The 27,796-nt window shown below is 35.4% G+C and overlaps 1 protein-coding gene across 3 annotated transcripts in view; it reads right to left on the bottom strand.

The window, feature by feature from the left end:
* The window catches only part of LOC126970964 (multidrug resistance protein homolog 49-like), a 46,103-nt gene extending 18,610 nt beyond the window's left edge, over nucleotides 1–27,493 (bottom strand). Inside the window, exons 1-13 of one of the 3 annotated variants that reach the window (XM_050817114.1) lie at nucleotides 27,311–27,493; nucleotides 12,896–13,060; nucleotides 11,691–11,736; nucleotides 10,541–10,734; nucleotides 9,669–9,813; nucleotides 8,761–8,861; nucleotides 7,721–7,892; nucleotides 6,708–6,832; nucleotides 5,703–5,892; nucleotides 4,527–4,748; nucleotides 3,286–3,527; nucleotides 2,258–2,345; nucleotides 1,554–1,762 (exon numbers count right to left, since the gene is read on the bottom strand). In XM_050817114.1, the coding sequence (XP_050673071.1) occupies nucleotides 1,554–1,762; nucleotides 2,258–2,345; nucleotides 3,286–3,527; nucleotides 4,527–4,748; nucleotides 5,703–5,892; nucleotides 6,708–6,832; nucleotides 7,721–7,892; nucleotides 8,761–8,861; nucleotides 9,669–9,813; nucleotides 10,541–10,734; nucleotides 11,691–11,736; nucleotides 12,896–13,044 (1,883 nt within the window). In that variant the 5' untranslated portion in view covers nucleotides 13,045–13,060; nucleotides 27,311–27,493. Of the gene's footprint in view, nucleotides 1–1,553; nucleotides 1,763–2,257; nucleotides 2,346–3,285; nucleotides 3,528–4,526; nucleotides 4,749–5,702; nucleotides 5,893–6,707; nucleotides 6,833–7,720; nucleotides 7,893–8,760; nucleotides 8,862–9,668; nucleotides 9,814–10,540; nucleotides 10,735–11,690; nucleotides 11,737–12,895; nucleotides 13,061–14,138; nucleotides 14,294–27,310 lie in introns of those variants that run through there. The other 2 variants (XM_050817116.1, XM_050817115.1) reach the window with 2 other exon arrangements.
* Between the last annotated feature and the right edge of the window lie 303 nt (nucleotides 27,494–27,796).

Genomic DNA, 27,796 nt, shown 5'->3' with positions numbered 1-27,796 from the left:
TCTTCCATGCATAGATATTTGGAGTCTTCTATTTCCTCCCATGGTTTTACGGCAGGTCTGAACTTCAAACGATTCACCATTATGAATGGATACTTAGTAATTATTGTAAGGGTTTCATGTGTTTTGGACTCAAAAATGGGAATAGGAATTATTTTATAAAATATATAATTATATTCTATACATATTAAGAATATACTCACAATTTTTTAAGAATAAGGACAATAGCCTTGCATCACCATCGAAAATTGGAATGATGTTAATTAGTTATACTGGTATACCAACAATGTTTTCCATTTTAAAAGAAATAATAAGTTATTATTATGCAAAAAAAATCTATAAAATGATTTTAAAATCTGTTAAAAATTAGACGTTTGATTTAAAAAAATTTGACTTAAAACTAAACAAGCGTTATCATGGCGTTTTCCAATCCCTAATAACACAAAAAAAATACACATAAATAAAGAAAATGGCAGGAAATAGACAGGATTGGTGAAAAGTTTATGGATTTTGTAGTATTAATGTATGTCTTGCTGATACCCTTGGCTCTACTTAATAAATTTATTTGTTCGGAGGTCCCCGTTTAAACGTTGAAACGTACTTTGTAAAAAAATTTCGTGCCGAAAGAGTTTGATTTCAACACAAAAAAAAAATTCACAATTACAGGGATCCTACCGGCTGCGCCAATTAAGTTGTTGAGCCAAGGTTTATTTCAAACAAATATATTTATTTCAAAAATTACATCGCAAGTCTATTATACAATAATCTCTCTACTTACTAATTACAATCCATATATACTTATTTTATGCTTACAACTAAATATTCCCCACTCTATTCTTCTACTTAAAGTGCTGAGGTGGAATTGCACATAAAGCTAATTTGGGTAGGGCTGTCACTCTTAACTCGTCCGATAGCTCAGCCATAACAAATCTGAACTTGTGGTGTGTGTAACGGTTACTTGTAAACCGCCGTTAGGCACACCAGCCCAACGGGTATCGGTTTTACACTGAGTGTAATGTACAACATAACCTGTGGCTCATTATGCCGTGTCTGTAACGTGTATCTATATCCACGATCTGGCATGTGTGCGCGTGTAGTTATCGTATTATATTAGTATATTGCGTCTAAAGTATTTGCAACGCTAACTATGGGCCTTATGAGAAAGCTCATGGTCACTCAGAGGGCAATGGAGAGGGCTATGCTCGGAGTTTCCCTGTGAGATCGAATCAGAAATGGGGAAATCTGTAGAACCAAAGTTACCGACATAGTACAAATGATTGCGAAACTGAAGTGTCAGTGGGCAGGGCACATAGTTCGACGGACAGATGGCCGTTGAGGCAGTAAAGTCCTCGAATGGACACCACGTACTGGAAGACACAGTGTTGGTAGGCCCCGCACAAAATAGACCGACGATCTGGTCAAGATCGCCGGAATGCGTTGGACGAGGGCAGCGCAGGACCAATTGTCGTGGAAATCTTTGGGGAAGGCCTGTGTCCCGCTGTGTACGTTTGATAATGATGATGTATGGCATGTGATGTGCTGTGTGTACCGTGTACCTGTGGCTCACCATGACGGTGGTGCGGCCATGGGAGGCTGCGTCCAGAGCCCGCTGCACCTGGGCCTCACTGTGAGAGTCCAGGGCCGAGGTCGCCTCGTCCAGCAGCAGTATCTTCGGCCGCCGTACAAGCGCACGAGCAATAGCTATGCGCTGCTTTTGTCCTCCAGACAACTGCGCCCCTCTTTCACCTATCATTGTGTCGTAGCCCTAGAGGTTATATTGTAATGTGTAATAACTCTTGACAATTAATCTGTACGAGGATAAAATTAAAACGCGCGTTTTTTCGCCAAATGTGATACTGCCAAAAATTCTGCAGCTATTTCTCAAAAGCCACGAAACTAATTGAGTTATTTAGCTATTTTTGCGATGTTCTCCCGTGAGGTTGTCAGGCGTCGTAAGATTCTTCTTGAACTCCCCCCCTCAAGTCTTACTGGAGTCTTTTAAAATTGAATTTCTTTCGAAATTCTGAACAGAGATTGCTTACAATTTTACACTACATCTTGCGGGAAAAAATATCATGATATTTTTGCTGAGATCCCCCTCTCCCACGTGAGGTTAGGTGAGATTCGACTCAAACCCCTCGCCCCCCTTATGAGGAATCGCGTGGTTTTCAACGTCAAATAATGCATAACTAACAGACATTTTGAGCACTTTACAATCATGACTGAAATCATAATAGGCATGTGGTATTTGAATAATTACCTCTGGCAACTTTTTAATGAAACTATGGCAATACGCTTGTTTAGCTGCATTTATTATTTCCTCGTCTGTACAAGATGGGTTGCTCATACTGAAACAAAATTAACAAAAACCTTGTAAAAAAATTACATTTTTTTATATTATGCACTCAGGGAAATTACCGCGTCACTGATATCTTACATCTTTTAAACATTAACATTCGCGGTGCCCACAATAGAATATCTAAGTAATAGACGTAAGTATCTCTACTCTGTGGTAACATGGTTAAAATGTACCTGATTTTACTATTAACACCATCAAAGTTGAGCTTTAATGAGAAGATGTGACAGAATTGTCACCAGGATTTTATAAAATATTTAATTAAACAACATTAAAAAGGTTACCAAAATACATACACATTTCGATTTAATAAAAATGATAAGTTAAAAAATACAGTGGTGTGTTTTGGAGTACACTGTATACATATTTTCATTCTATATTCATAAAAATCGTTCTATATTAAAAAAAACACGTAATATATTTATGTAAATATAAAAATGCGTATAAATTACTCTGCATAACTTTGCTATTACTGATTGCACTCCCTATATCGAAATATACGATATGCATACAACATACAACACACACACACACAAACATACTATATAACCGCACTTGCCGGGATGTGTTGTCTCTTTTTGTCAAAATTCTACCGGACTATCAGATCATAATAGACCTAAAGAGATGCCCGGAGATGAGACGGTATCAGGAGAGCTACCAGCAACAGAATGTTTTTTGTCGGTAGGAGGTGTTCGTATGTTGACGGACATATGGGCTTTACCATCAAGGCCTAAATACGTAACGCGTATTTAACTCCACTCAAAAAAAAATCGAGAGTTACATACCCGAGCGTGAAAGACCAGTTATGTTAATACCCACAAAATAGAGTGGTAAAAAAGGTACATAACGACATTACGCGAGAATATAACGGTTTTAAACATATTCTGCCCATCTCGTCACTCTTATCATAAAAATATAATTGGAACAATTACCGAATATTTTCCTTAATACTTCCCGCGAACAAAACTGGCTCCTGACCAACCACTGCGATGTGATTCCTGTAATGTCTGACGTTCAAGTTTCGCAGGTCATTCCCGGACACTGTCACAGAGCCGCTGTCCGGGTCGTACATCCTCTGAATCAACTGCAGCACCGTAGACTTACCGCAACCACTAGACCCGACTAAAGCTACGGTTTCATTTTGTTTGATCACCAAGTTGATACCGTTAAGGACCTGAAAGTATGTATAAATTACAGTCTTATTGTTCATGCAAGCCTATCAACGAGTGATCGTATCAATGATAAGATAGTTCAGAAAGTGCCCTATGTACTACAAAACTGCTAGTAGTCCCGCTAGTAGTGTATTGGCAGGGATTGGGGTCAACAAAGTTGCCAAAGACGCTCTGGTCTCATACAAAATATGTAAAGATAGTTGATGCTTCACTTTTGTGCTTTACATTAATGACGATGACACTCTATTTTATTTAGTATTTTCTAGAAGTCCAAGGCTCAAGGGTGTCGTAAGACGCGACTTAGGTCATTTACCAGTGGCAGGCTTCTTTGCACAGGATGCCACAACAGCGCCTTTTTCTGGTGTGAAGAAGTAATGTAAACATTATTGTGTTTCGGTCTGAAGTTCGCAATAGCTAGTGAAATTACTGGGCTAATCTTAACATCTTAAGTCTCAAAGTGACGCGCGCAATTTTAGTGCCGCTCAGAACGTTTCGGTTTTTCAAGAATCCTGAACGGCACTGCATTGTAATGTGCAGGGCATATCAATTAAGTACCATCAGCTGACCATCTTGCTGGTCTTGCCCATTATTAAATAACGTCCAAGGAAATTCATTCTACAGTTTGCTTTTACATGGTCCTTGAAATACACACTGAGGAGGAACGTCACTCGTCCAGGCGGAAAGATGATATTTTCGTTTGTGGTGTGTGGTGCGTTGGTTGTATTCATCGGCAGGGAGCATCATTATCATCATCAGCCGTAATACGTGCACTGCTGGACAAAGGCTTCTCCCAAGCATCTCCACGACGATCGGTCCTGCAATGTCCTTATCCAACCTATTACAGCGATCTTGATCAGATTGTCAGTCCAACTTGTGGGAGGCCTGCCAACTTTCTTTTTTCCTCGGAACATCACCCGTTATAAATTTGATACAAGACATACATAAAGAGACGTCTCCGGGCGAATAGGGAAAATACTGGTCAAATCAAAATCCATACAAACCTGTACATCTGGTCTTGCTGGATACTTAAAGTAAACGTTCTTAAGCTGCAAATCTCCCGTCAATTCCGGCCGTGCCCCTTCAGTAGAGAGGCTGTCGATTTGCGGCTTTCGGTCCATTACAGCGAATATGGATCCAGCAGACGCTCGAGCATTGGCCATGGCTTCCAAATGTGGTGCTGTCAACCCCACGTTCTGTGCTCCTTGTAACACACTGAAGAATATCTGAAAGTCAGATAAATACCTACATATACTATATGCTTAATTAATATGGCGAGTATCTGTTTTACACCGAGTGTCATGTACAACATGATTAACCATTGACCGGCTACTCAGCTTCAAGAAACATGTAGACAATATCATAGATAGACATAGAGATGGCAAGGGGTGCCCGCGTTAAACTCCAGCCCATCCTGCGGTCCAAGCTGCCACTAGGAACAAAACTTATGATTTATAAAACTTACATACGGTCCAGACTGATCTTTGCACCAGCAGCTTGGTACTCGTTTCTCGCCACGAAGTACCGGGGTGTTGCGTGCCATAGTAGGGGCACCGCGTTACATAAGACACGCTACGATCGCCAAAGAACTCAAGATGAAAAATAAAGACGCCTACATACGAAGGATTACAATACTGATATGTTCCGGCAAGCAGATGCCGCCTCACACCTTTATCTGGTGGGAATTGCCCCGCTACACACAAGACCCTGAGGTGGGTACTTGAGAGACGTCATTGACGAAGTGGAAGCAGCAATCCAAGCAAGAGGCCGAAAACGACTAAGAACTGACAGACTACCTACTAGCAAGGACACAACGTAAAAACAAAGCAAAAAAATATCAAAAAAAAATATAACATTGTGAACCAAGCGAATAGTGCAGACATTCAAATCACGCAAAGACTCTCCTAACTTCTAGGGAGAAGAAGAGCCAGGGCTAAGGGCTCAGCCCTGACATACTCCTTCCACCCTCAGAAGATAACTCGACGAAAGCAGATACTCCATAGTGAGTGCCCCTTGCTCTCTCCCCAAGAGAAGGTCGTCTTCGATGAAGGCTTAGAGGGCCTAGGGCCTGGGACTTGCCCAAAGCCAACCTCAGGGGCACTTAGGTTTTACGAGTCCCACAAAACCAACGTAGACTTAGGCGGCGTTTTTACTTTGCTACGATTCTATTATATACTTACAATCATTAAAACAGCTGGCGTGTATGCAGGTACGGGGTCACGTCGGCAGTCCAAGATCAAACCAACTCCGTACCAGAACGACAAGGCATACGTAGCGTAAATGATGAACCACATGATACCGCTTCCTATGCCGGAGAAGACTCCCTTACGGATCCCCATGTTTTGGGCTGGCTCTAGTCTTTTAGAGTATCTGGAATGTTTAGATTTTCTATTAGACTCTGTAGCAACATTAAACAAACCTTCGAACAAAAATTTTATTTTATGTTGTATCTGATACGAGAAAATATTTTTCAAAACTAGATAATATTGCAAACAAAACAAACAAAAACCAACTACACATTCCTTAAAGGCCGGTAACGCTCTAGTCCCCCTTCCTCTGGTGTTGCAAGAGATTTTCAAAATGTTGAATCTTTTTTAATATTGCTTATTTAAATATTACATACAAAGACATTAAAAGAGAATAGCACCAATGATAATTCAGTCGCTTAGCCCCTTGAGCCATGTAGCGGTCAAGTGAACTCTACTAACAAAATAAGGTTTGATGCGCGTTCAGTCGGCATTCAAACACAGAACGTGCAACTTGAGACGAAAACGACAATAATATCAAATTATTCCGTTTTATGGTGTAAAAATGAAACTGTAGTTCAAACCAAAGCACACAGAACCATTAGTATAAGTACGATTGGCTTAGTTTACATAATAAATATAAATATATATGTGTATAATGCTACCAGATCTGTTTCTGGGCATTTACACAACACAATAATAATAGAACTTAGTCGTATAATATGCTACCAAACCGCTTTTCACTGCAAGCCATGTTATTGTGATAAATAAACGCAAAAGCCGGTTGCCGCAAAAATCGGTTGACGTGGACTTCATAGTAATAGTTTGTATTGTCGGTATATTCTCTTTAAATGTCTTTGATATACATAATTATATATAATATTAAAAGTTTTAAATAAAATATTAAAATTTTAGCTCAAAAACCAATGAATTAATTACCTGGCTATTTCTTTTTCTTCTCCACCAAATGCTGCCACAGTTCGAATAGCAGAGAGTACTTCTTCAGCAATAACTCCGGCGACGCTGTAAGCTTTCAGCTCTTGTGTTGTTAACGATGATTGAATCTGTATAGCAATACAAGTGATGAGTATAGGTGATGGCAGGATCTAAACATTATTTATAAATAATTTAAATGGGCAATAAAAGTTTAAGAGTCAGTGTGTAAATGGTGGCACTTTCCTCGTCAGAAATATTAATATGTCAACCCTGAGGACTGTTTAATCTTTAGTGTTAATCTATATATTAACGAAATATTGACCAGTTTCTATTGAAGTAAATATTGCGTGCCTTAAGCGCGACGCCTACAACCTAACAAGGCCCTAAAAATCTAAATTTCAACGTTAAAAATATAATAGTCACGGAAAAATTTGAACAAAGTTTGAAATATTTCTTTTTAATTTGCGTTTAGGATTGAATAATTGAAATCTGGCACTTCAAAACTTCTTGCCTCTCACGGCCACCGTTTGAAATAATTAAATTATTGAAATCTCAAAGGTTAGCATGACACACGTATTGTTTCATTAATTTTTATTGAAAAGAGCGCAAAAAGGAATGCTAGGAGAGTTTCTTGCGCCGCTTCTTCTCTCTCAGAGCGCCATTTGTTTCCGAAGCGGTAGAAGTATCTAGTAGCTATTAGAAATGACATCAAAAATAATTCTAAAGGAATCAATTTTGAGAAAGTAAATGCCTCTTATGCCTTTTAATTGCAAGCAAGAATATTTTAACATAAAACGTGATTTTATTGTGTTAATAATAATAATTAATATGATTGTTTACTATTCTGTATGCATGAATAATATGTGAAAAAATAAATTATGTAACAATTTTGCCCGCTCTTTAGAAGCTTATTCTCTGTACCGTTTTATTTACTCATGTGCTAGAGGGTTAAAGACGAAGACGGCCCTCGACACGCGTCCAGTGGTTGATGTCATACTGAAGCGACCCCTGCTCACCTTGGCTACAACAGCAGTGGTGGCTATGATAACAGGAGCACACGAGAGTATGACCAGCGTCAGCTCCCAACCGTACGCGAACGAGATGATCACAGCCGTCACGAATGACATTATCAGATACACCAGCATTGGCACTTTCTCGCTGATGCCCTCGCGATATTTTTCGACGTCACTGAAATTAAATTAAATCAAATCAAATCAAAATCGCTTTATTCATGCAGGTCAAGGAAATGACAATTATGAATGCCAAGTTTTCTTTTCTTTCAATATATACCACCACTTCGGAATAGGTTGAGCTTTAATGAGAAAAAGTGGCAAGAAAGTCATTCCGACTCTTATAAACCATTATCTACAGCGTCATTGTTTTACAAATCATTTTAATTACAACATACACGCCTTACTAGAGTAATTCAAAAACAGTAAATGTATATTAAAACATAAAAACAAGAGTTATTGAGTACCTACAGTTTGAGCGTCAATCCACACACCGTAAATAAATAAAGGTATTTTGCCAGCATTTGATTGGCGATTATAAAAAATATTATTAATTTTATTTTAAAAACATGAAGCAGAATTTCTGGTAACAGAATCTTGAAAATTATTTGCATGAATCGTGATTAAAACATTAAAATTGGTGGCATGCAAAAATTTTATTTTCAATATTAAATTTAATATTTTTTTGCGTTAATAACATATACCTTGAAACTATAATTCAATAATATCATATTATAAGTTGGGAGGTACCATTCTCAAATAAATACTTTCAAGTATTAACATTTTTGTCTGTAGAAATATTTTAAGCTATAGATGCATTTATCAATCATTATTTATTTATTTGTGCTTTTAAGTTTAAGGCAACTCTCTTTTATTTTTTGGTTAAAGGCTATAGTAAAACCTAAAGTCAAACAACGATGGAATTTACAATATTTGAAGCTCTTCTCATCATCATCATATCAGCAGGAAGACATCCACCGCTATGACGATCAGTCCTGTGAGAATAATTTAAAAATAATTAACGTCAAGTAAATCAATGTACTCACTCGGACACCTTTGTAGCGAAATTCATTGAGGTGTTAAGATCATACCACGTGATGTCCTGACGAATTACTGCCTTAAGGAACCTTTCCTTCAATCGTTCTATCTGTAAATTGTATACAATATTTATTGACCATATAGAGCATACACTGTCCAAATCTCTAAGAAAAAACATCAAACACATAAATTGTAAAAAAACCAAGTCTCGCAACTCATTTTTTCTCCCGTAACAAGTAATAGGTACAAAGTAAGTAAGGGTCTACTAAGGGTCTCTAACCCTACTTATGGGTCTTTCTGTCTTAGGGCCGTTCCCAATATACTATCAACAGATACAGATAAATAACTACCTTCTACTGTCAGTAATTAGCTGTCAATAATCTGAAGCTGTCCCAATATACCCGATAAGTCATTCTTATCGCCTTATATTGGGACGCGTGAATTGAAAGTTCCATACAAACTTCTATTGCTGGTAAGCTATACGTCGTCCCATTGACAGACAGCGTGTACGGATAAGGTGAGTTACCGTCGATAAGTTTATTGGGACAGAGAAGTCAACGATAGTTACGATTTTTATGTCAAGTAGGCCTGAGATAGACTGAATATTGGGAACGGCCGTTAAGCTATTACGTAATGTAATTGACTAAATTAAAATTAACTCTATGAGTTTGCATGCCTTGTGGGTTAGCGTAAGAGCACTTGTTAATTATAAGCCAACAACATATTATTTCCTTATCTTGCAAATAAAGATGATTTGATTTGATTTGATTTGTAATTAGCTAACCTAACAATATCTTATCGTGACACATCTTCATAACTCCTCCGATTTTTGGAGTTGGTTGTAAGTGTACAATCATAGATTGACTCAAAACACCAACAGAACTTAGTATTAAAAATATAAATAAAGAATACAAACCTGTTTGAGAGCAGTGTAATTGAACAAGTCAACACTGACAACTCCGAACACGAACTGCATCAGTGAGAATACAAAACAACAGAGACCAAAAGCTTGCGAGTCTTCTATCAAGGCTAACCGATTCTCCGATGCGCTTGCATTTTTCCTGAAAATTAATTAAAAATATAAATAAGAGATTTCCACTTAGGTACTGTACTTAAATATTTTTATAAATTCTTTTAAAAATTTGCATGGCGGCCATTTTTGAATTCGCCATCTTATTTTTTATTAAAGCCGCAATACCATAGACTTACAATTATATTTGTCAAAGTGTTCTAACAGCTATTCAAAATACTATGCAATATTGCCAAGCGTGGCTGACCGGTAACGACTTGTCAATCCAAATCAGTTATATAATAGATTTGCCTTCCCGCAATATTTTACCGAAAATTTCCGTTTTTCGACCAAATTGGGGACGTCTTGAGAAAAGGAGAGGTCCGAAGCACCCGCAACCGGCGAGCATGTATGAAAAGAGTAATGAATGTAGAGGAAGCGCGTGAGGTTTGTAAGTATAGAAGCAAATGGCATTCTATTGTCTCTGCCTACCCCGACGGGAACGAGGCTGTGTATGTATGTATTTCCGTTGGAGATGTTCTTCTCTCTCGCACACTATGTCGATACGCTAGTAATTGTGAGCACTTGTAATTCTAAGCGCAACACTTATACACCCTGTCAAAATATTTACTGTCTTGTTATTGATTCTTATGAGATTCAGCACAGTGATAGACGGACGGACAGTCTCACGGAGAAACAGCAGAGTCTTAGTAATAGCGTTCTGCTTGATTAATCTTTGTAATGTTTCGATATTTCGTTATTACTTTTGTAATACTTACAAAATCCTGCCGCCACCAAACATCGAGATGGCCCAAGTCTTTGTGGATGTTCCGTTCATGACCGTCCGGTCTATGAGAAGTGCCGTGAACTCGCCGTACCCAATCACACCAACTGGTACCATCAGGCCATTCAGCGATGCGAAGATGACACCCAGAAACAATAACAGCAGCTCCCATGTCGTCGCGAACCTAAACTGTAAATGTGTAACTGTTTTAATAAAATGACTTAACAGATTTCACCGCTCCAGTATACGAGGTAACTTTTTATTGGAAGAGGAGCGTTTATATGGAAGTGGAGGGTCACCTGATGTTAAGAGTCAACCGCCGCCCACATTCTCTTGCAACGCCAGCGGAATCACAGGAGCGTTGTATTTGGTCAGTATTTGGAAGTAGGTACCTAAGTCGTATCGTTCTGAAAATACCGTACATGGAAACTCATTCCACATATTGGTTGTAAGTGAAAGGAAGATCTTTGAAAACCGTGCTGTGAACGTTACACATCCAGGTGGCGAGGATGATATCGTAATTTGTGTCGTGTCGTGCGAAGGTGAAATCGCGATGCAGGAATCAGGTCAAAAAGCTTTCGGAACACTTCCCGTGATGAATGCGTTTAGCAGATGTTTAGCGCTGCAGCAAATTTCAGTTCTAAACTTGCCAAAATGGAACAAGACTTTTGCTTACACAAGCTTCTATAGAAACTACATTGTATATTTTACCTGAATGGGTAGAATTTCTCCGACGGGGTAACCAAATACTATCTATCTATCTACTATCGTTCAGCGGCATATCATTTCTGAAATACCATTAAGAGAGCCATAATATTCTCGTATTTACACTACACCAGCAATGCTATAAAAGCATATTGGAATTTTAAATATATTTATTACATTGCCATCCCAATTTTTATGCCAAGACGTGATAGCCATTTTTATATCAAAAAACCATACAGTCCTTAGATTAAGATTATAAACCATTATTAAATTACGCCTTCCCAGCATTTTCTACCAAATACTTGACGGATGACTTGACGCCAAAAGAAACTACTATCTTAAACCATTTGAATAAAAAAATCTCATTCAATTGTGCACCTATTGACACTTATATAATCTTAATAATCACAGTGCATAAAAAAACTAAACTAAAAACTTACAAGTCGAAACCAAGAAGTAGCTGGCGCTTGAAGATTTGGATCATCACTGAAAGAGTAAAAAAACGCAGTATTTACTAAATGATCGTGAAACATGAAATGGATTGGTAAGATTATGGATTGAATGGATGGCATGATGAAAGCATGAGATTGCTTTTTGTGTATTTTCGTACCGTTTTTTGGATGCCATTCCAAATGGCACCGGATTTGGAAGATCCTTGTGCAGCTAAACAAACATACCATCACTTAAATTGATATTAATTTTCTATATTTAAAAATTTAAGTACTAAAATCCTGATCATATTATCTTAAAAACTTAAATATTAACAGTTAATTCAAATCAATGTCCCAATGCATACTTTATTATTCCTGGAATATTTAGTGACCACACACAAACTGAAGAACTCGTGAATCTTTCAATACAAGCTTGATATTCCATTCAAAATCTCCATCATGATTCTCAAGAAGCATTCTTCCAATACCTTCCTCACAGAAAGGACGGTTTCCAAATCAGTTTATCATATCCAAAAATAAAATATCTTCTTGATCAGGAACAGTTTTACTTGGATTTCTAATGATGGAGATATTCTTTCATTTGGTGTGTTAGTTATTCGTTATTCTCCCATTTTGTAAAAAGCTGGTAAGAGCTGAACTCCAAAACTCATATATCGTTGGTAAAGCGGCTTTAGTACAGTTCAGGGCAGTGTGTGATGACCGCTGTTTATAGCTCACTGGTAAGATTGATGCTTTTCATGAAGCTTATTATATATTTTGCAGTGGGCTGGCCTCATTCAGAGAGGACGTGTAACGCCGCGTTATCTGCACTATTATATATAAATATACATGCTCTACAATCTCTGAGGCCTAGGATCTAGATCTGTTTCATTAATCTGCAGTACTCCGTTAAGGTCCTAAAGACCTAATTCAATAAATTTGCACATTAGCTCTTTAAATGTGTGCTCCAAAACTCAACTTAAACAATTATTCATTTGAACGGTAGTTTTGAAACATGACAGCTTATTTAATATTTTTTTAGTGTATCAATTACCTAGTTGCGATAATAACATCGTTGAACATTAATAATCTCAGTTACGGTATAGGCTAACAAGACAGTTAACAACTTTTTAAGAGTTTCTGTTTTAGATTTCGGAACTCTAAAGAGTACCAAAGTACGGAATACCAAATCTTTATTTGGACAGTATACTTACGGTTCGTTACGCGCCTTCTCAGCAAGGAAAGCAGACTGCTGAGCTAGCGAGCTGATAGTCAAGGAGTTGCTCCGAAAGCCAAGCGTCAAGGCTGGCCGTTGTGTTGAGTTATACCGGGACAAACTCTTCACAGAATCATCGCGTTTCATTCTCGAGTGAACAGTTCTGGAAATTTATTAAAAAGTTTTTAATACATCATCTGGATGTGTGGCGACCTGAGACCCGTACGCTCGTTTGTCCTCTCTTCAATAAAAAGAAAATACGATCGGAAGGAACAGCTTTAAGCTATGCACAGAAGTCTTTCTTCCTTCAAGCAACTTGTGCGAACAATATTTTGGTTAGAGGATGTATCAAAAATGCCTTTTATTGTTATTATATTTATCCTAATGTGGTCTTCAATTTTTTTTGGAAAAGGAAAGCAAACGCGCTTCATACGATATCTCATGGTAGGTGATCACTGCGGCCCTTTCTTGTAACACCAGAGGAATCACATGAGCGTTGTCGATCTTATGAAGTGTCCAATGGCGAGGGTCGAACCGGGGGCTCCGTGGTAAGAGACAACAGTTCAACTTAATGCGACACCGACGCTTTATATTTCTTCATATAGATTTTGAACTATGTTAATGATAATATATTTTATCAATAATAAATAACGCAATGTTTAAAGTTAAATTCGCCCCAACCGTCATAGAGTATAGAGGAGCAAAGGGTGCAAGAAAGAAGTACATATCTAACGGAGATACACCACATAGAGAAGGAAAGTGAATCTATTGTTACTTTGACCGATTTTGAATGACACATCGTAAAGAGTCAGCCACGCTTGGCATTAGCTCCTTAGTATTTTAAATATTACATCACTAGCTAACACACACATTGACAAATCAAAATTGGTCACGCATTGGTCGGGTTTTTCAAGAATCCTGAGTGGCAACGCAATGTTATGGGCGGGGCGTATCATGATTCAGGATTATTGAAAACTTAAAAATTTTGAGCGGCATAAAACAACAATTGCGCCCGTCACCTTGAGACATAAGATGTTAAGTCTCATTTGTCCAGTAATTTCATTAGCGCCCGACGCCCTTCAGACCGAAACACAGTAATGCTTACCCATGACACTGTGTATTAGACACTACAGAAATAGGCGCTGTTGTGGTAATACATAACCCATATTCTAGCCGGCATTCTGTGCAAAGCAGCCTCCCACTGGTTTAATTAAATTCAAATGAAATCAAGACTTACTTACCATGGACAAGCCAAGAACTGTTCAAAAACCGTAAATACAATCATACAAGTCATATCATCTACATTCCTATATGATTTTTTACGGTTACTTCTTTCCTATTCATTTAGCATTGCAATCAACGTTCTTAAGAATTTTCAAAATATAATCAAAACAAATTCATAATATTTAATAGTATATATTCTTATAGAACACTATAAGAATACATACACAAATTTATTGCATTGCAGTTTGTTAACTTTTTGTAACAACAAAAAAATTCAGGAAATTTCGATAAAAATTTCAATACACAACAAATTTTCTTCAATCAAAATACATAATCTTAAGATACGAATCAAATACTCGTGGTATTTTTTAATTTTCTGACATGGTGTTGACAAGAGTCACGGATTAGGTACTTATAAAGAAAATAACGGCCAAGTTCTATCAATGACGTTCTATTACATAATTATTATAGACAAATCACGTCGTATCAAAACAAAGCCGAAATATGCATTCCCGACTCGTGGTCACACCCGTTTGTCACACCAGTGTGACTACGAATATTTTTTTTTTCCTCGTCGTCACACCAAGGGTTTTACTACACCCTGTTGGTAATTGATATAAGTGATGTGTCAATTTCTATTCTCATGATCTCGACATTCTCGATAGTTTAGATAACGAATGACTATGGACGGAAAATGTTTTTTTCCTCGTCTTCACACCACGGGTTTTACTTACACCTTTTATATCTAACATTAGTGGTGTGATAAGTACAAATTGCCGAAATAGGCAAAATGTATAATTTTTGTACATAGGTACCTATATTAAATAACGTAGTATTTCCATAAAATGGCCTAAAAATATATAATTATTAGTAAGTTTCGTTTGCGCATTAATAACCAATTTATCTTTTTTAATTATCTCTTTTTCTTGGGCTTTTTTCAATGTTAATTCTATGTCCTCTATTAAGACACACAATTTTGTTAATTATTTTGTTTAGTATGTAGTGCCTGCATATAAAATTTTCATGTTTAAGCCAGTAATTCTTCATGTACGGTAAAAAAACTTTTACTTTGCCAACCGAGGCACTCAAATCTTTAGCTTAATTTTAATCCCATCCTAAATATCAATCAATAAGGTCCGTTTTCTAGAAGTCGACATATGCAAAGTCGAGTGGTAGTGATAGTCATTTGAGTACGGCATCAGAGTTACTCACAATCTTAACGTTACTTTTATTATTCTTAAGAGGTCTTAATTTATTGGGAAATGTGAAATTTGGGAAATTCCATAGAGTTTCTCAAATATGTACAAAGTAGAATATTTGAATAACTGCGCCATATAATGTGAAATGCTACAGCTCATAATATAAGGAAAGATAAAAGGCAAACAAAGACCTGGCTGACTGACAGACGAACTTCTTGGCTTAAGAACCTTCGCCAGAGGTTCAATATGAGTGCAAAATCACTGTTTAGGGCAACCGTGAACAAAATACAGTTGGCCTTAATGATTGCCAACCTTCGATATTATGCCATCTGAAGTAGAAAAAGAATAGCTATTGTGAAGACATTCTGACGGACAGACAGCGGACTCTTAGTAATAGGGATCCGTTTTTCACCATTTGGATACGGCATTCTAAAATGAAGACACCGCAGCAATAATAAATGTAGGATCACTAACAATCATAAATCGAGTCAGTCTGACACAAACGTCATAAACATAGAGACAATATGTTGTTCATTTAACTCAGCCTGCTGAAAACACACAACAGTTTTTGCTCAAAAGATCGATTATTACGACTCTTGTACATGAACCGAACACTGCATTGCGGTGCCAAACGCGCACTCCACTGTTTTAAAATGAACATTTCAAGTGACAATAAAAGTACTTACATATAAATAAATTAGAAGTGTAACTCTATTACGTCAAATATAGAGTGTATGTTTCAATAATAATGTTAACACGTTCATATAACGTGGTGCTACAATCATTTTAAATGAACCCACGGATAGAGAGACTGGAGCTACTACTCTACTATACTACTAGGGCTTATAGTTATTATAATGATAATAATTGAGTCAATAATAATAATCATAAAATCAATTATTCAAAGTATGGCAACAGAAAGTTTTTTGTCCTGATTTGCAGAGGCTAGGTCCTTCCAAAAGCTTACACTTGATACTAATCACTAAGAAAACTCACTAGAAACGAGTTAATTTCTTGCGTGTGTGTGTGTGTAAAATTTTGTTTTTATTCCATGTTATTGTCTCAAAATGGTTTTCGAGCACAAGATAAAATAAGTGTTTGTAACGTTTTCTGTGTTGTTGTATTTTTATGCTACTAGCGATGATTTTAAAGATTTACTTAGGGTAGATTTGCTTTTTTTTCTTATAATTTTTAATTTACTTAAGTTATTAAGTCAAATGCCGCATTAAATTCATATTGCGACTAAGCTGTTTTGTAGTTGGGATATGAAAATTGGGAATTGTATTATTTTCATTAGTTTTTACAACTTTTTGCATGAAATCGTAAAATTATTCCATAAGTATATTATTGACACACACTGATAAGTTTACTCTCTTCGTGTAATGTTGTTAATTAATTGGTATATTGTAAATCGTTTTCAGTAGTGTTCTGTGCACTCGTTGTAACTGTACGATAAACATTTTGCCAGCTCCCCAGTAATAATGCAATACTACGCAGTAGTTACTGACAGTAGTTACTGACTGACTTATATTTCGCCATTGTAACGCCACAGCAAAATAACAATTTTACAAATGAATTACTATTGAATAATATATATATATATAATTGCTATATATATAATGAATATAATTGCTGATTGAATTACTAACAAATTTATATTCAAGCGCAATCCTAAATAAATGATGATCTGATAATATTATTTTAATCAATTTCTGCTTTTGGCGTTTCAATAATCCATCCTTGGAATGTTTTGCGGATCTCCCTTTTCAAACCTTTGTATTTAGCTTGATATGGCCAAAGTCATAATTGCGTGTCACCTGAAATAATTAGATCATCTTCCCTACTAGCGTTGATTAACGCAGGAGACACGGCTAGGGGTGTCAATATCGCGTCTATCTACAAATATTTGATTGATCTTTTTGATCGTACATTAGCTAAACATCCGTATCTTTAAAATTACCTTTTTAATAATAAATCACAAACCGTTTTATTTATCATGACCACAGTACAGAAAAATACTTATAGTAATAACTAGCTAGTGAGTGGTGTGCTTCACTTCACCTACATAGATACATTTAAGATACAAACTTTCATATCAAACATTAAATTTATTTTATTCATAACGAAATTTGAAGAAGTTAAATCATTACTTTAATTTGTTAGTTTCTCCCTGTTCTCGTAACGAAATAATGTCACAATAGAACTGTTAAACTGTGTGACAAAAATTTATTTCATAGAATTATTACTAATACAGAAATAAAATTTGAAATTAAAAATATTAAAGGTCTCGAATCGAAATAAAAAAAAATTATATCTCTCAAGTTAGATCACACTTCATACAAATTTGATTAAAATCGGTTCAGTAGGATATCATCGCAGGCAAACAACGTGACGTACAACAACAATTTTGTATTATTATTTTATAACTCAGTACTGATAACCCTGATTGCTCTGCCGGCACTCACGTAGAGATCTACGTACGTAACTTCTTATGGGAGGCTAAACCACTTCGTAACGTAACGCGTTACGGCGCCAGTCTGTCTGACTTCCCTTTCTGTCACGCATACGGCAGCGGTAGACTGGCTCCTCCTCTCTCACTCTAATTACTCAATTGTTACTTTTACATGATTAAATAATTATACTAATTATGTACATACACGAAATTCTAATACAATACATATTCAAGAATTGTAACTAAGAATAAAATATATTTTATAATGAATAAAACATTTTATTTATAAATAACCTTTTTCTACGTTATTATTTTAATAAACATCAAATTTAAGCACTTAATAACCTAAACTTGAGAAACAAGTTAAACAATTTTAATATTAAATAGTTCGACGTAAGTTATCACTTCTGTCAGGCGTCCCGAGACGAGCTTATATGTTATCCTACTAATATTATAAATGTGAAAGTTTGTATGTCTGGATGTATGTTTGAACTTCTTTAACGCAAAATCTACTGAATAGATTTTGATGAAACTTTACAATAATATAGCTTACACACCTGAATAACAAATAGGCTATAATTTATAAAACTATTGTGTGAATTATACAAACTATAAAAGAAGTGTGATTGTTACTAATAAATACAACTAGCGCCATCTCTTATCAACTGGCAAGGAAAAGATCAATACAATTTATAATATGGCAAAACAACGTTTGCCGGGTCAGCTAGTAATGTAATAATCTCCAGCAGTGGACGTCTTCCGACTGAAGTGGTGATGAAATAATATTGTATGAAACCAATGTATGTATAGAACGTCATTGTATGATTCATAGATTATCTGTTATGTGCTACAAATATATTTTTCAAGAGTTTCCTATGACATAAAAGCTAAGTATGTACAAACCATTATATCTATTTTCAAAACAGATAATAGCCGTGTTATCTGTGTACATATTGTTATTTATATCTTAAAGAAATACGGTAACCACTTGTACTATTATCGGTCAAATATGAGACACTATTTGATGTTTTGAATTTTGTTAAATTAACAATAGTTAATCTGATGTATTATTTTATTGAAAGTTTCGAAAATAGGATTCAACTACTACGTACTAACTCAATTATTATATAAAAAAAAACCTTTTATTTAATTGTGTCTGTTTTTTTATGGTAGAGGAAGACAAACGAGCGTACGGGTATTCTAGTGTTAAGTGATCACCGCCGCCCACATTCTCTTGTAACACCTGAGGAAGCACAGGAGCGTCATCGGCCTTTAAGGAAGGTGTACGCGCTATTTTTGAAGGTACCCATATCGCATCGTCCCGGAAACAAACAAGGAAGCTCATTCCACAGCACTGTTGTACGTAGAAGAAAATTCCTTGAAAACTGCACTATGGAGGAACGTCACTCATCCAGGTGGTAGGGATGATATCCTGAGTCGTGTGAAGGTGTAGCTTGGTGGCAGGGATCCGGTCAAACAGCTCTTCGGAACACGTCTAGTGATAAATGCGGTAGGAGACACACAATGAAGCGACGTGCCTAAGCAACGGCACTGGGTCAAAGTCAAAGTCAAAGTCAAATAAACTTTATTCAATTAGGTTTATATTAAGCGCTTTTGAATCGTCACTATAAACATTTCTTTTAAATTACTGAATTTACCCTATGTTCGGAAAAAGTTGAGCTCGTGAGAAGAACATACAAGAAACCCAACGGCCACTCTTTTCAATCAAAAAAAGTATTTTACAATGGCTTTAATATATAAAACAAATTAGTTTGTAGAGGTCTTCGACAATTCGAGCAGGTGGTCAAATGGTTTGAGCTGATACTGACGTGAACCAGACCAGAGATGACAACAATACTATGTGTGTGGATGAGAAAAAAATATCGAAGAAGATATTATCAAATTGCATTTTTGAAGATTATAGAAGCCTTTGTCATCTAAATAATAAACTTTACACAAATAAAGCGCAAGGGTGAGTGATGAGTTTGCAAGTTCTGGTAACCATTCTCGTTGCACATGTTTCCAAAAGCTGACATCAACTACGACTGAACTAAATGATATTCAATTATCTAAAGCGCCAAACGAAAACTAGAGATGATAATGTATGTGCGGACAACCATAATGAATATTGCATTCATGTTCCTCTATAATCGTCATCGAGCAATCGCGTGACTAGCATATCTCACACCAAGACCGTAGACGTATTATTTTAGTTAATTTTAAATTAGCTCAGGGGCCTGCCAAAATTACCCGCCTCAATATAATAGGACACAGTTACAAGCCAACAGTGTACGCCAGTTATTAATGTCATACAACAACGATGTTTGAATCAGGTATTGTCTAACAGGTGCTGCTTACGTAACTAAATACGTCTTTCTTATATAATCATGACGTGTTCTATTCAGGCTTTCAAAGTCTGAAGCTTAGATAGTATATACGCCTAGATAGAGCCTCTTGCTGCTAGACAATCGATAAAAACAGGCCAGGTTTATTACTTTAGTGTGCGTGAAAAGCTATGTCTTATACACTTTGTGTTAGTGTGCGTGCATTGCTCATAATAGAGGCTGTCTCACCTCACGTTTTCGACGTTTTCACAGCTGTCACAGTCTATGTAGATGTATAAATAATCTAAAGTCGGAAGTTATACTACGCTACATGTAGCCTTGGTCTGAAAGGTGTTTAAAAATATTTTTAAGGGGAAATCTGCTAATAATTGACGTTATTAATACAATTGACAGTTAAATTTTTTATTCAATGTGTTATACATGAAATATATATATATATATCGAACTATATTTAAGTGTCATGATATTAAGCAAAAAAAAAAATATTATCAAAATCTTTATTTATTTGTTAAGTGAGGAATTTTCGAAATAAGATTTCATTGTAATAATAACATACACATGTAATAATGACGTATGGTATTTTACTATGGGGTCATGCTGCTGACATTGATATAGTGTTTGCACTTCAAAAGAGAGCTATTCGTGCTATATATCAGCTTGGTTAAAGACAGTCTCTCAAAGAAGAATTTAAAGAAATAAATATTATGACTGTTCAAAAAATTTAATAAACGTTCACAAATTCGTCACCTTTTTGCTCTTAATAGTGATTTTCATTATTATAACACTAGAAATAAGGGATTGCTTGTAACTAATTCTAGTAGGCTTCATCAGATACATAATAGCTTTAAGGGTAAATCTATACACTTCTATAATAATGTCCCAGCCACTGTTCAGGCATTATCTATAAATAAATTTAAATGTTTTATAAGAAAATGGCTCTGTCGTAAATCCTATTACTCCACTGCTGAATATCTAAATGATTGGACAGCCTGGGACTACATTGCGATTATTTTATAGCGATTGAAATGATTGTACAATATTGTATATTTTTATTGAAAAGAGCGCAAAAAAAGAATGCTGGGAGAGTTTCATGCGCCGCTTCTTCTCTCTCAGAGCGCCATTTGTTTCCGAAGCGGTAGTAGTATCTAGTAGTTGAAATGAAATGACATCAAAAAGAATTCTAAAGGAATCAATTTTGAGAAAATAAATGCCTTTTATGCCTTTTTACAGGTTCTTTTAGTTTATATTGAGTTCTTCCGGGAAGAAATTGATCGAAAATAATAACAATACCAACACATTATATTATATTGATTATTGAACCGTCAATAGTTTTTGCACCACATGTCCAGCAATGACTTGTACAAAGCTCTGACACCTTAAACGAAGCTATCACAATATTCTACAGCCCAGTCTATATATTATTACTCGCAGATGATGTAACAATAGTCACAGACGGGCCACTCACGTTAACCTAGCTCAGCCAAATCAGACATCAACCCCTTCGGGTATATGTGAGAATACATTAAATGCTAGGACACTACACTGTTTGCTGGTGGAAGCATCTAAGACCAGCCTGCGGGAGCACGTGTTCCAAAACAAGTCCACGTACACGTTGAACAGTAGCTCATCCCAGCGTCAACAATAGTAATACCATTGGGTATGCTCGTTTGTCCTATTCCATAATATAAGCTCATTGATAAGCAAATGAACACGAAAATATACATGAATAAAGTCAGCCGTCTGTACTTCGCTAACACCGATATGATTAAGCAACATTGTTTGCTCCATAAACTGCTAAAATATTCCGCATATTTCGTGTAAATTGTAATATTCGATCGTCAGTGCGCCGTATTGATGTCCCGTTGGCGCCACTTCGGCTTGATTCAAGCAACATAGCTTTTATGGGAATTTAACGCAACCCCATCGGCGTCCGAGTATGCTAAATTATTTGATAGTTATCGAATAGTTACTTAGTTATACTAATTCCTTATTACTATTACATTATTTAAGGATTAATATTAGTGTACCAAGGATACGGGCAGCATTTCCACGTTGGATAGCTAGGCTGATCCGTTGACCGAAATAGCTACCAGCACTTGGGTTTCCAGTAGCCTTATTGAAGCGCGTAGATAGTACTATGTACATTCTCCTCGCACCTGGGCCCTACCGGCCAAGTTTCTCGAAATCAAACGACACGAAGATGTGAGACTCACTCAGACCGTCTAATTTTTTAGAATCTCGCTACTGCAATACCAATTTATATACATATTCTACGTTTAAAAGCAACTCTTCGCGTTAAACTTGATTATCACTGCTAATTTTAAGGAAACTACTTTTGGCACAAGCGGTAGTATTTTTTGGGATTTGCAATACGAAATGTTTTATAGATTTGCCTACATTTTCGAGCAACTCTTCCTAACTCCTATAAATGCGGTAGAAGATGCAGAGAGAACCCACATCTCTACGCAACGCTAAAGAATCAAGTTGATTGGAAATGACTTCATCGACGATTATTGGAGCCGCACCGCGCCAGTTAGTAAGTGACACTAAATGGATAGAATCACCAATGCATAAAAAACAACATTTTAAAAGGACGGTCAGTCTTGAGACTTCGACAAGTAGGAGGGTTGTTAAGGAATATTATTATATATATTTTTAATTACAAATTGTTTTTAATTAACGTATTAATATAGTAATATTTTTTTTTCTTACGCTGTCTTGCATGAAAAAGAACTTATTTATATATATTATAGGTGGAAATAAAAGATACAAATTTTATAAAGTTTTATCTTTTATTGCATTTTTAACATTACTATCTTCATCAATTTTCACCCAAAAGCACAACAATTCTCAAATTTTTATCATCAGATTCAACAACTTGGGTTTACAGTTACTAAAATAAGGATAATGAAAATAAATAAATTTTAATTAAATATATATATATATATATATATATATATATATATTAAATGCCTGTTGTATAGTAAATATGTGATGGTAAAGAGATCTTATAGTACAAGAAAGGTACAAGGTCTGATCAAGTACTGCTTGATATACCTGTTATTACGTTATGGTCAATTAAAATTTAAAGATGGAAGAGAATCATTTTGAAAAAAGAACAGACCCGGGGGTATATAACTCGTACTATGCGTGGCCTACGGCAGTTCTAGTTCAGACTCTCAAAAAGTGAAAAGGAAAAGAAGAAAGGAAGAAGAACTAGTGAAAAGTATGAAAAGTGATTCAGTGAGGAGAAGATAGAAGAGAACGAGTGTTCGGTGCTGTGTGAACTGCTGAAGGCACCGCCTTCTGAAGAAGAACAGCGGCAGACCGGCGAAATAGTGAGTTCTTCCTTTAAGCTGTGTATTACTTTCCAATCCCTGACCCACTCTCGTATGTTAGTTAGACAATATTATGTTAGTATAATTTCATTAAGAAATCCTATTGTCCGATCTATGTAATATAATAGATATATTATACGGCCCCCATCCCAACGTGCCTACAGAAGTATTCACTTTATAATTACATAACAAACTCGTCTAGCGCAAGTGGGACTGGCCCACAATGGCCCAATACACACTCTGATAACATTTCAGTTGTGTTTGTCTACGCAGCAAGGATTAGCAATAGGGGTACCGCATTTTCAATTTTCAACTTTCAATAAGTGATTAATAATAATCAAATATAAGCAGAAAATATAATTAAAATATTCGTAGATACCTGTTTGAAAACTGACATTATAGTGATTGTTGAAACAAACGTTCATATTTAAAGATACAGTAAGATACAGGAATAAATGATAAAACTAAGCAAATGTTTCTTTAGGTAAAGTGTACAATGAATGGATAATATAGACGTTGTGGCGGTATAAAGTATGTTTTATGTTCAGTGAAAGTCCCTCGAATTTCGAGATATTCGACATTTTCACAGATTAAAAAAAAATACACTATTTTTGGTGGCAAATTCCAAATGAAGATAGTTTTTCAATCTGTTTTAAGGATAGTACCTATCTCTGGATAGATGCGCTCTCGAATATTAAACTATGATTTCTGGAGCGCATGCAGTGTTTTTTTTTAAACAAAGATCTAAGTTATCTAAGATAAATTACAAAAACGTTAACATAAAATCTAAAATTTTTAAGTAAAAGTAAAGTTAAATAAGCTAACTTATTATATAACCGATAGCTTACTAATAATCAGAGAAGTTATTTAGATGGTAAGATATGATACAGATAAGTCTAGATATAATATGTATAACTAGAACTATACTTCAATACAACTCTAAATGAAAGACAGACAAGGCAAGATCTATCATTCATGCTTCAATAATCCTATAGATATCGCTTTCTGGCACTCTTCCAGTATTTCTACGACAAAATAATATATGATATTGAACTTTTAGATAACTGTTCTGCTTCAATGAACTATTGCTCCCGCTGTTTTGGCCAACATAGTTTTGCTATCTCTATCTAAATCTAACGACCTTACAAATAAACTTTGAATCATTAGCAAAATGTATATTTTGCATATTCTTGGTTTATTCTCAGGAATAACTTTATACCAAGTTTATTTGTAAGGTAGTAATATTTTAATTAAATATTAAACTATTAAATTACTAAAAAAGTGAAAATATCTGCCAACCTAAAAAATATGCCACAGATCTGAAATGAAGATCTCAGATCATTGTTTTTCATCTCAATCATATGTTTGTAACATAATATTATGAATGAAAAAATTGATTAGCTATTGGGAAAAATTGTATGCGTACAAAGGTCCGCGATCATCACAGAAGCAGCTAATGAGCCGTACAGAGAGTTAAATTAGAAGTAAATCTTACTAGATTTACTATATATTGTCAACTGGATATGAGAAGAACAGGCTTATGTGTTCTCGTATCTTAATACTTAATACTTCTTTTAATACAGATTGCCTCATGATAGCAATGCCTTCTATGCATATAGACAAATCGCTTCATATAAAAACAAAGCCTTAATACGGAACATGCATAATATACTATACATTGCCGCATTAACTCCAGTTGTTTAAAATATTCTTGGTCAATAAGCAGCAATGTAAAACATTTATTCAGTTCAGGTTTGGCTTCGACAGTGGGACTTGACACATGACTAAGGAGAAAAGTGTGCTTACGTAGTCTTTAAGCACATTTTTGCCGTTCCGCTATCAGACTGTGAATGATATGTCCTTATATGTGTATAGAACCTCATCGTATAACCGTAATAATATATACTTTAAGCTTTTATAGGTCTTTTAAAAAGTATGTGTTGCAACACGAGAGGGAATAATGGCAAAAATGACATGTTATCCGATCGCAGTAGGCATACAGTGGTAGGTCCCGTCTGACGCCACAAGATTGTATTTGGTATAATTTTATAAAGAAGTTAAATTAAATGTTTTAAAATAAATCATTTATTTCAGGTATTTCACTTATAGATCTACAAACAAGGAATGATTTAAATTACATTACATAATCGAGTTTAATTTGATTTTAATTAAATTACAGATAAAAATATAATATTTGTCATGATTAAAATTAAAAAGAAAATAATTAAATTATTTAAATAAAATTAATAAAGGCCTATACAATTCATTGATGTTAAATTTAATTTCAGTATATAATTAAAAAAATATTATGTCAAATATTCTATATACTAAGTTGTCACAGGTCACAAATGTGATATTTACAACAGTTATACACAGCACTAATTATTGAATAACGTCTGTTTCTAATGCGGTCCGATCCATGAAGGAAGGCTCTTTTTCTTAATACATCATAATATAATTCGTCAACCCTATTCTCTTTAATAAATTCGCCACACATTCCTCTTCAGAAAACAAAATTCTTAAATATATACACTAGATGAGCCGACAGACGTAGTTCTGTTCACAATGAAAAATACTTATTATGACTAAAATTAACTACTCTTTCCCCTTTTTAGGGTACTGTACCTCAAAAGGAAAAAAACACTTTGCTGTCCGTCTGTCAAGACCTTAATAATCCTGATCTTATTAATGTTGGGAGCACGTGGTGGTATTTTGGTAATTAAAACAGTATACATTTTAGGTTTACAATCTCTTGAAGCCGTGAAAGAAAAAGTTTTAAGTTCACGTAAAATAATACGGCCGTTTATGCCACAAAAAACGTATATTTCGACACTCTCGAATGAATCAAAATTTACAGATACCCTAGATAATTTAACCGTTTTGATGCTGCTAGACAACCGATAAAAACGGGCCAGGTTTATTACTTTTGTATGCGTGACAAGGTACGTCTTATACTCGCGATTTGTTTGTCACTTTGTGTTAGTGTGCGTGTAATGCTCACAATAGAGGTTAACAGTCTAATAAATGATCTAAGTTAATAAACCGTATATAATTATTTAACTTACTTTTCAACACATTAAGCCACTTTCCGAAGTGGATTAATTTTTAATCTAGAATTATTTAACTTTGGATATTGATGTGGAAATTCAATGAGCATCGATAAATCAATAAAAATAAAAAACATTTTTTTAAATGATGTGTTATTCTGTTTGTCTCAGAAACGTCAAAGCCAATCAAAATAATACTCGAATCAATTAACAAACAAAAAAGTAAACTAAATTGACATATTATCTCTAAATCTGCGCACAAAAAATCACTCACATCAGTCTTTGAATAATAAACAGACCAGAGCTTTTTTAATTTTTTTTTAAAAAGATTAAGTTTAAAGATTTTATTAAAGGGTCAGATCACTGTAGCCCACAGTCTCGTGTAACATTAGAGGAATCACAGGACCATTGCCGACGTTATTAAGTGTAGAATAAACGTATAATATATATATATATATATTGAATATGAATTCAACAACCGAAAGCGCAGTGGTACGCTGTTGACGAGCACCGAAAGGGGGCACCGTAGTTAGAGCCTACGATTCTACCTTTTGCAGGTACCAAGGACGCTCCATATCCTGTTGGGACCCAAATAATAATACGAAACAGAATAAGGCCTTCCACCACCTTTACTAAAATCAGGAAGCCAGCAATGACTTCACTAGATCACCAATTTGTTGCAAGACTATATGGAATCAAAAATATCACATAAAAATAATCAGCTTAAAAACCTTAGTATCATCGACTGAAGAACCCCGATTGAAAAGATTAAATGAATATAAGTATAGAAAAAATAAATATACATTACCTAGTATTCTGTAGAAATTATTGTCCCGACAACACAATATCGTTGAGTGCTCAAAAGGAATATCTTTTATTACTTCCTTCATAAGGACGCTACTGGATTCCGAACGTGGTTGGCGCGAAAATTCACTTGACGCGGGTAATTTTCAAAATGGCGGTTACTAGGGCACGTCAACCCCGTACGAAAGTTGGCAGCTTACTGGGTGGGTTTTGGCAAAGGGCGAATTAAGCAATGCAGTGAATGTGTGATAATATTATACTTAAATATATATACTTGGAGTTCTATACATGAACTAGAGGCCGTGGAAATAATTGCTGCATTTATGGACTATTCTGGAAGAGTGCATTTCCTCTAAGTTCAAACTTATCAAAATAATTATTTCTTATAAAAAATTTTCGTTGTACTGTTGACTGCGTGACTCAAAGAATCTTATGTACAAGAAATTCTTGTACACAACTATAATATAATATTCATTTTGTGTATCTATAT

Source organism: Leptidea sinapis, chromosome 22, assembly GCF_905404315.1.
Source record: "Leptidea sinapis chromosome 22, ilLepSina1.1, whole genome shotgun sequence".
Taxonomy (NCBI): domain Eukaryota; kingdom Metazoa; phylum Arthropoda; class Insecta; order Lepidoptera; family Pieridae; genus Leptidea; species Leptidea sinapis.
This window is presented reverse-complemented; position numbering and strand designations above follow the sequence as displayed.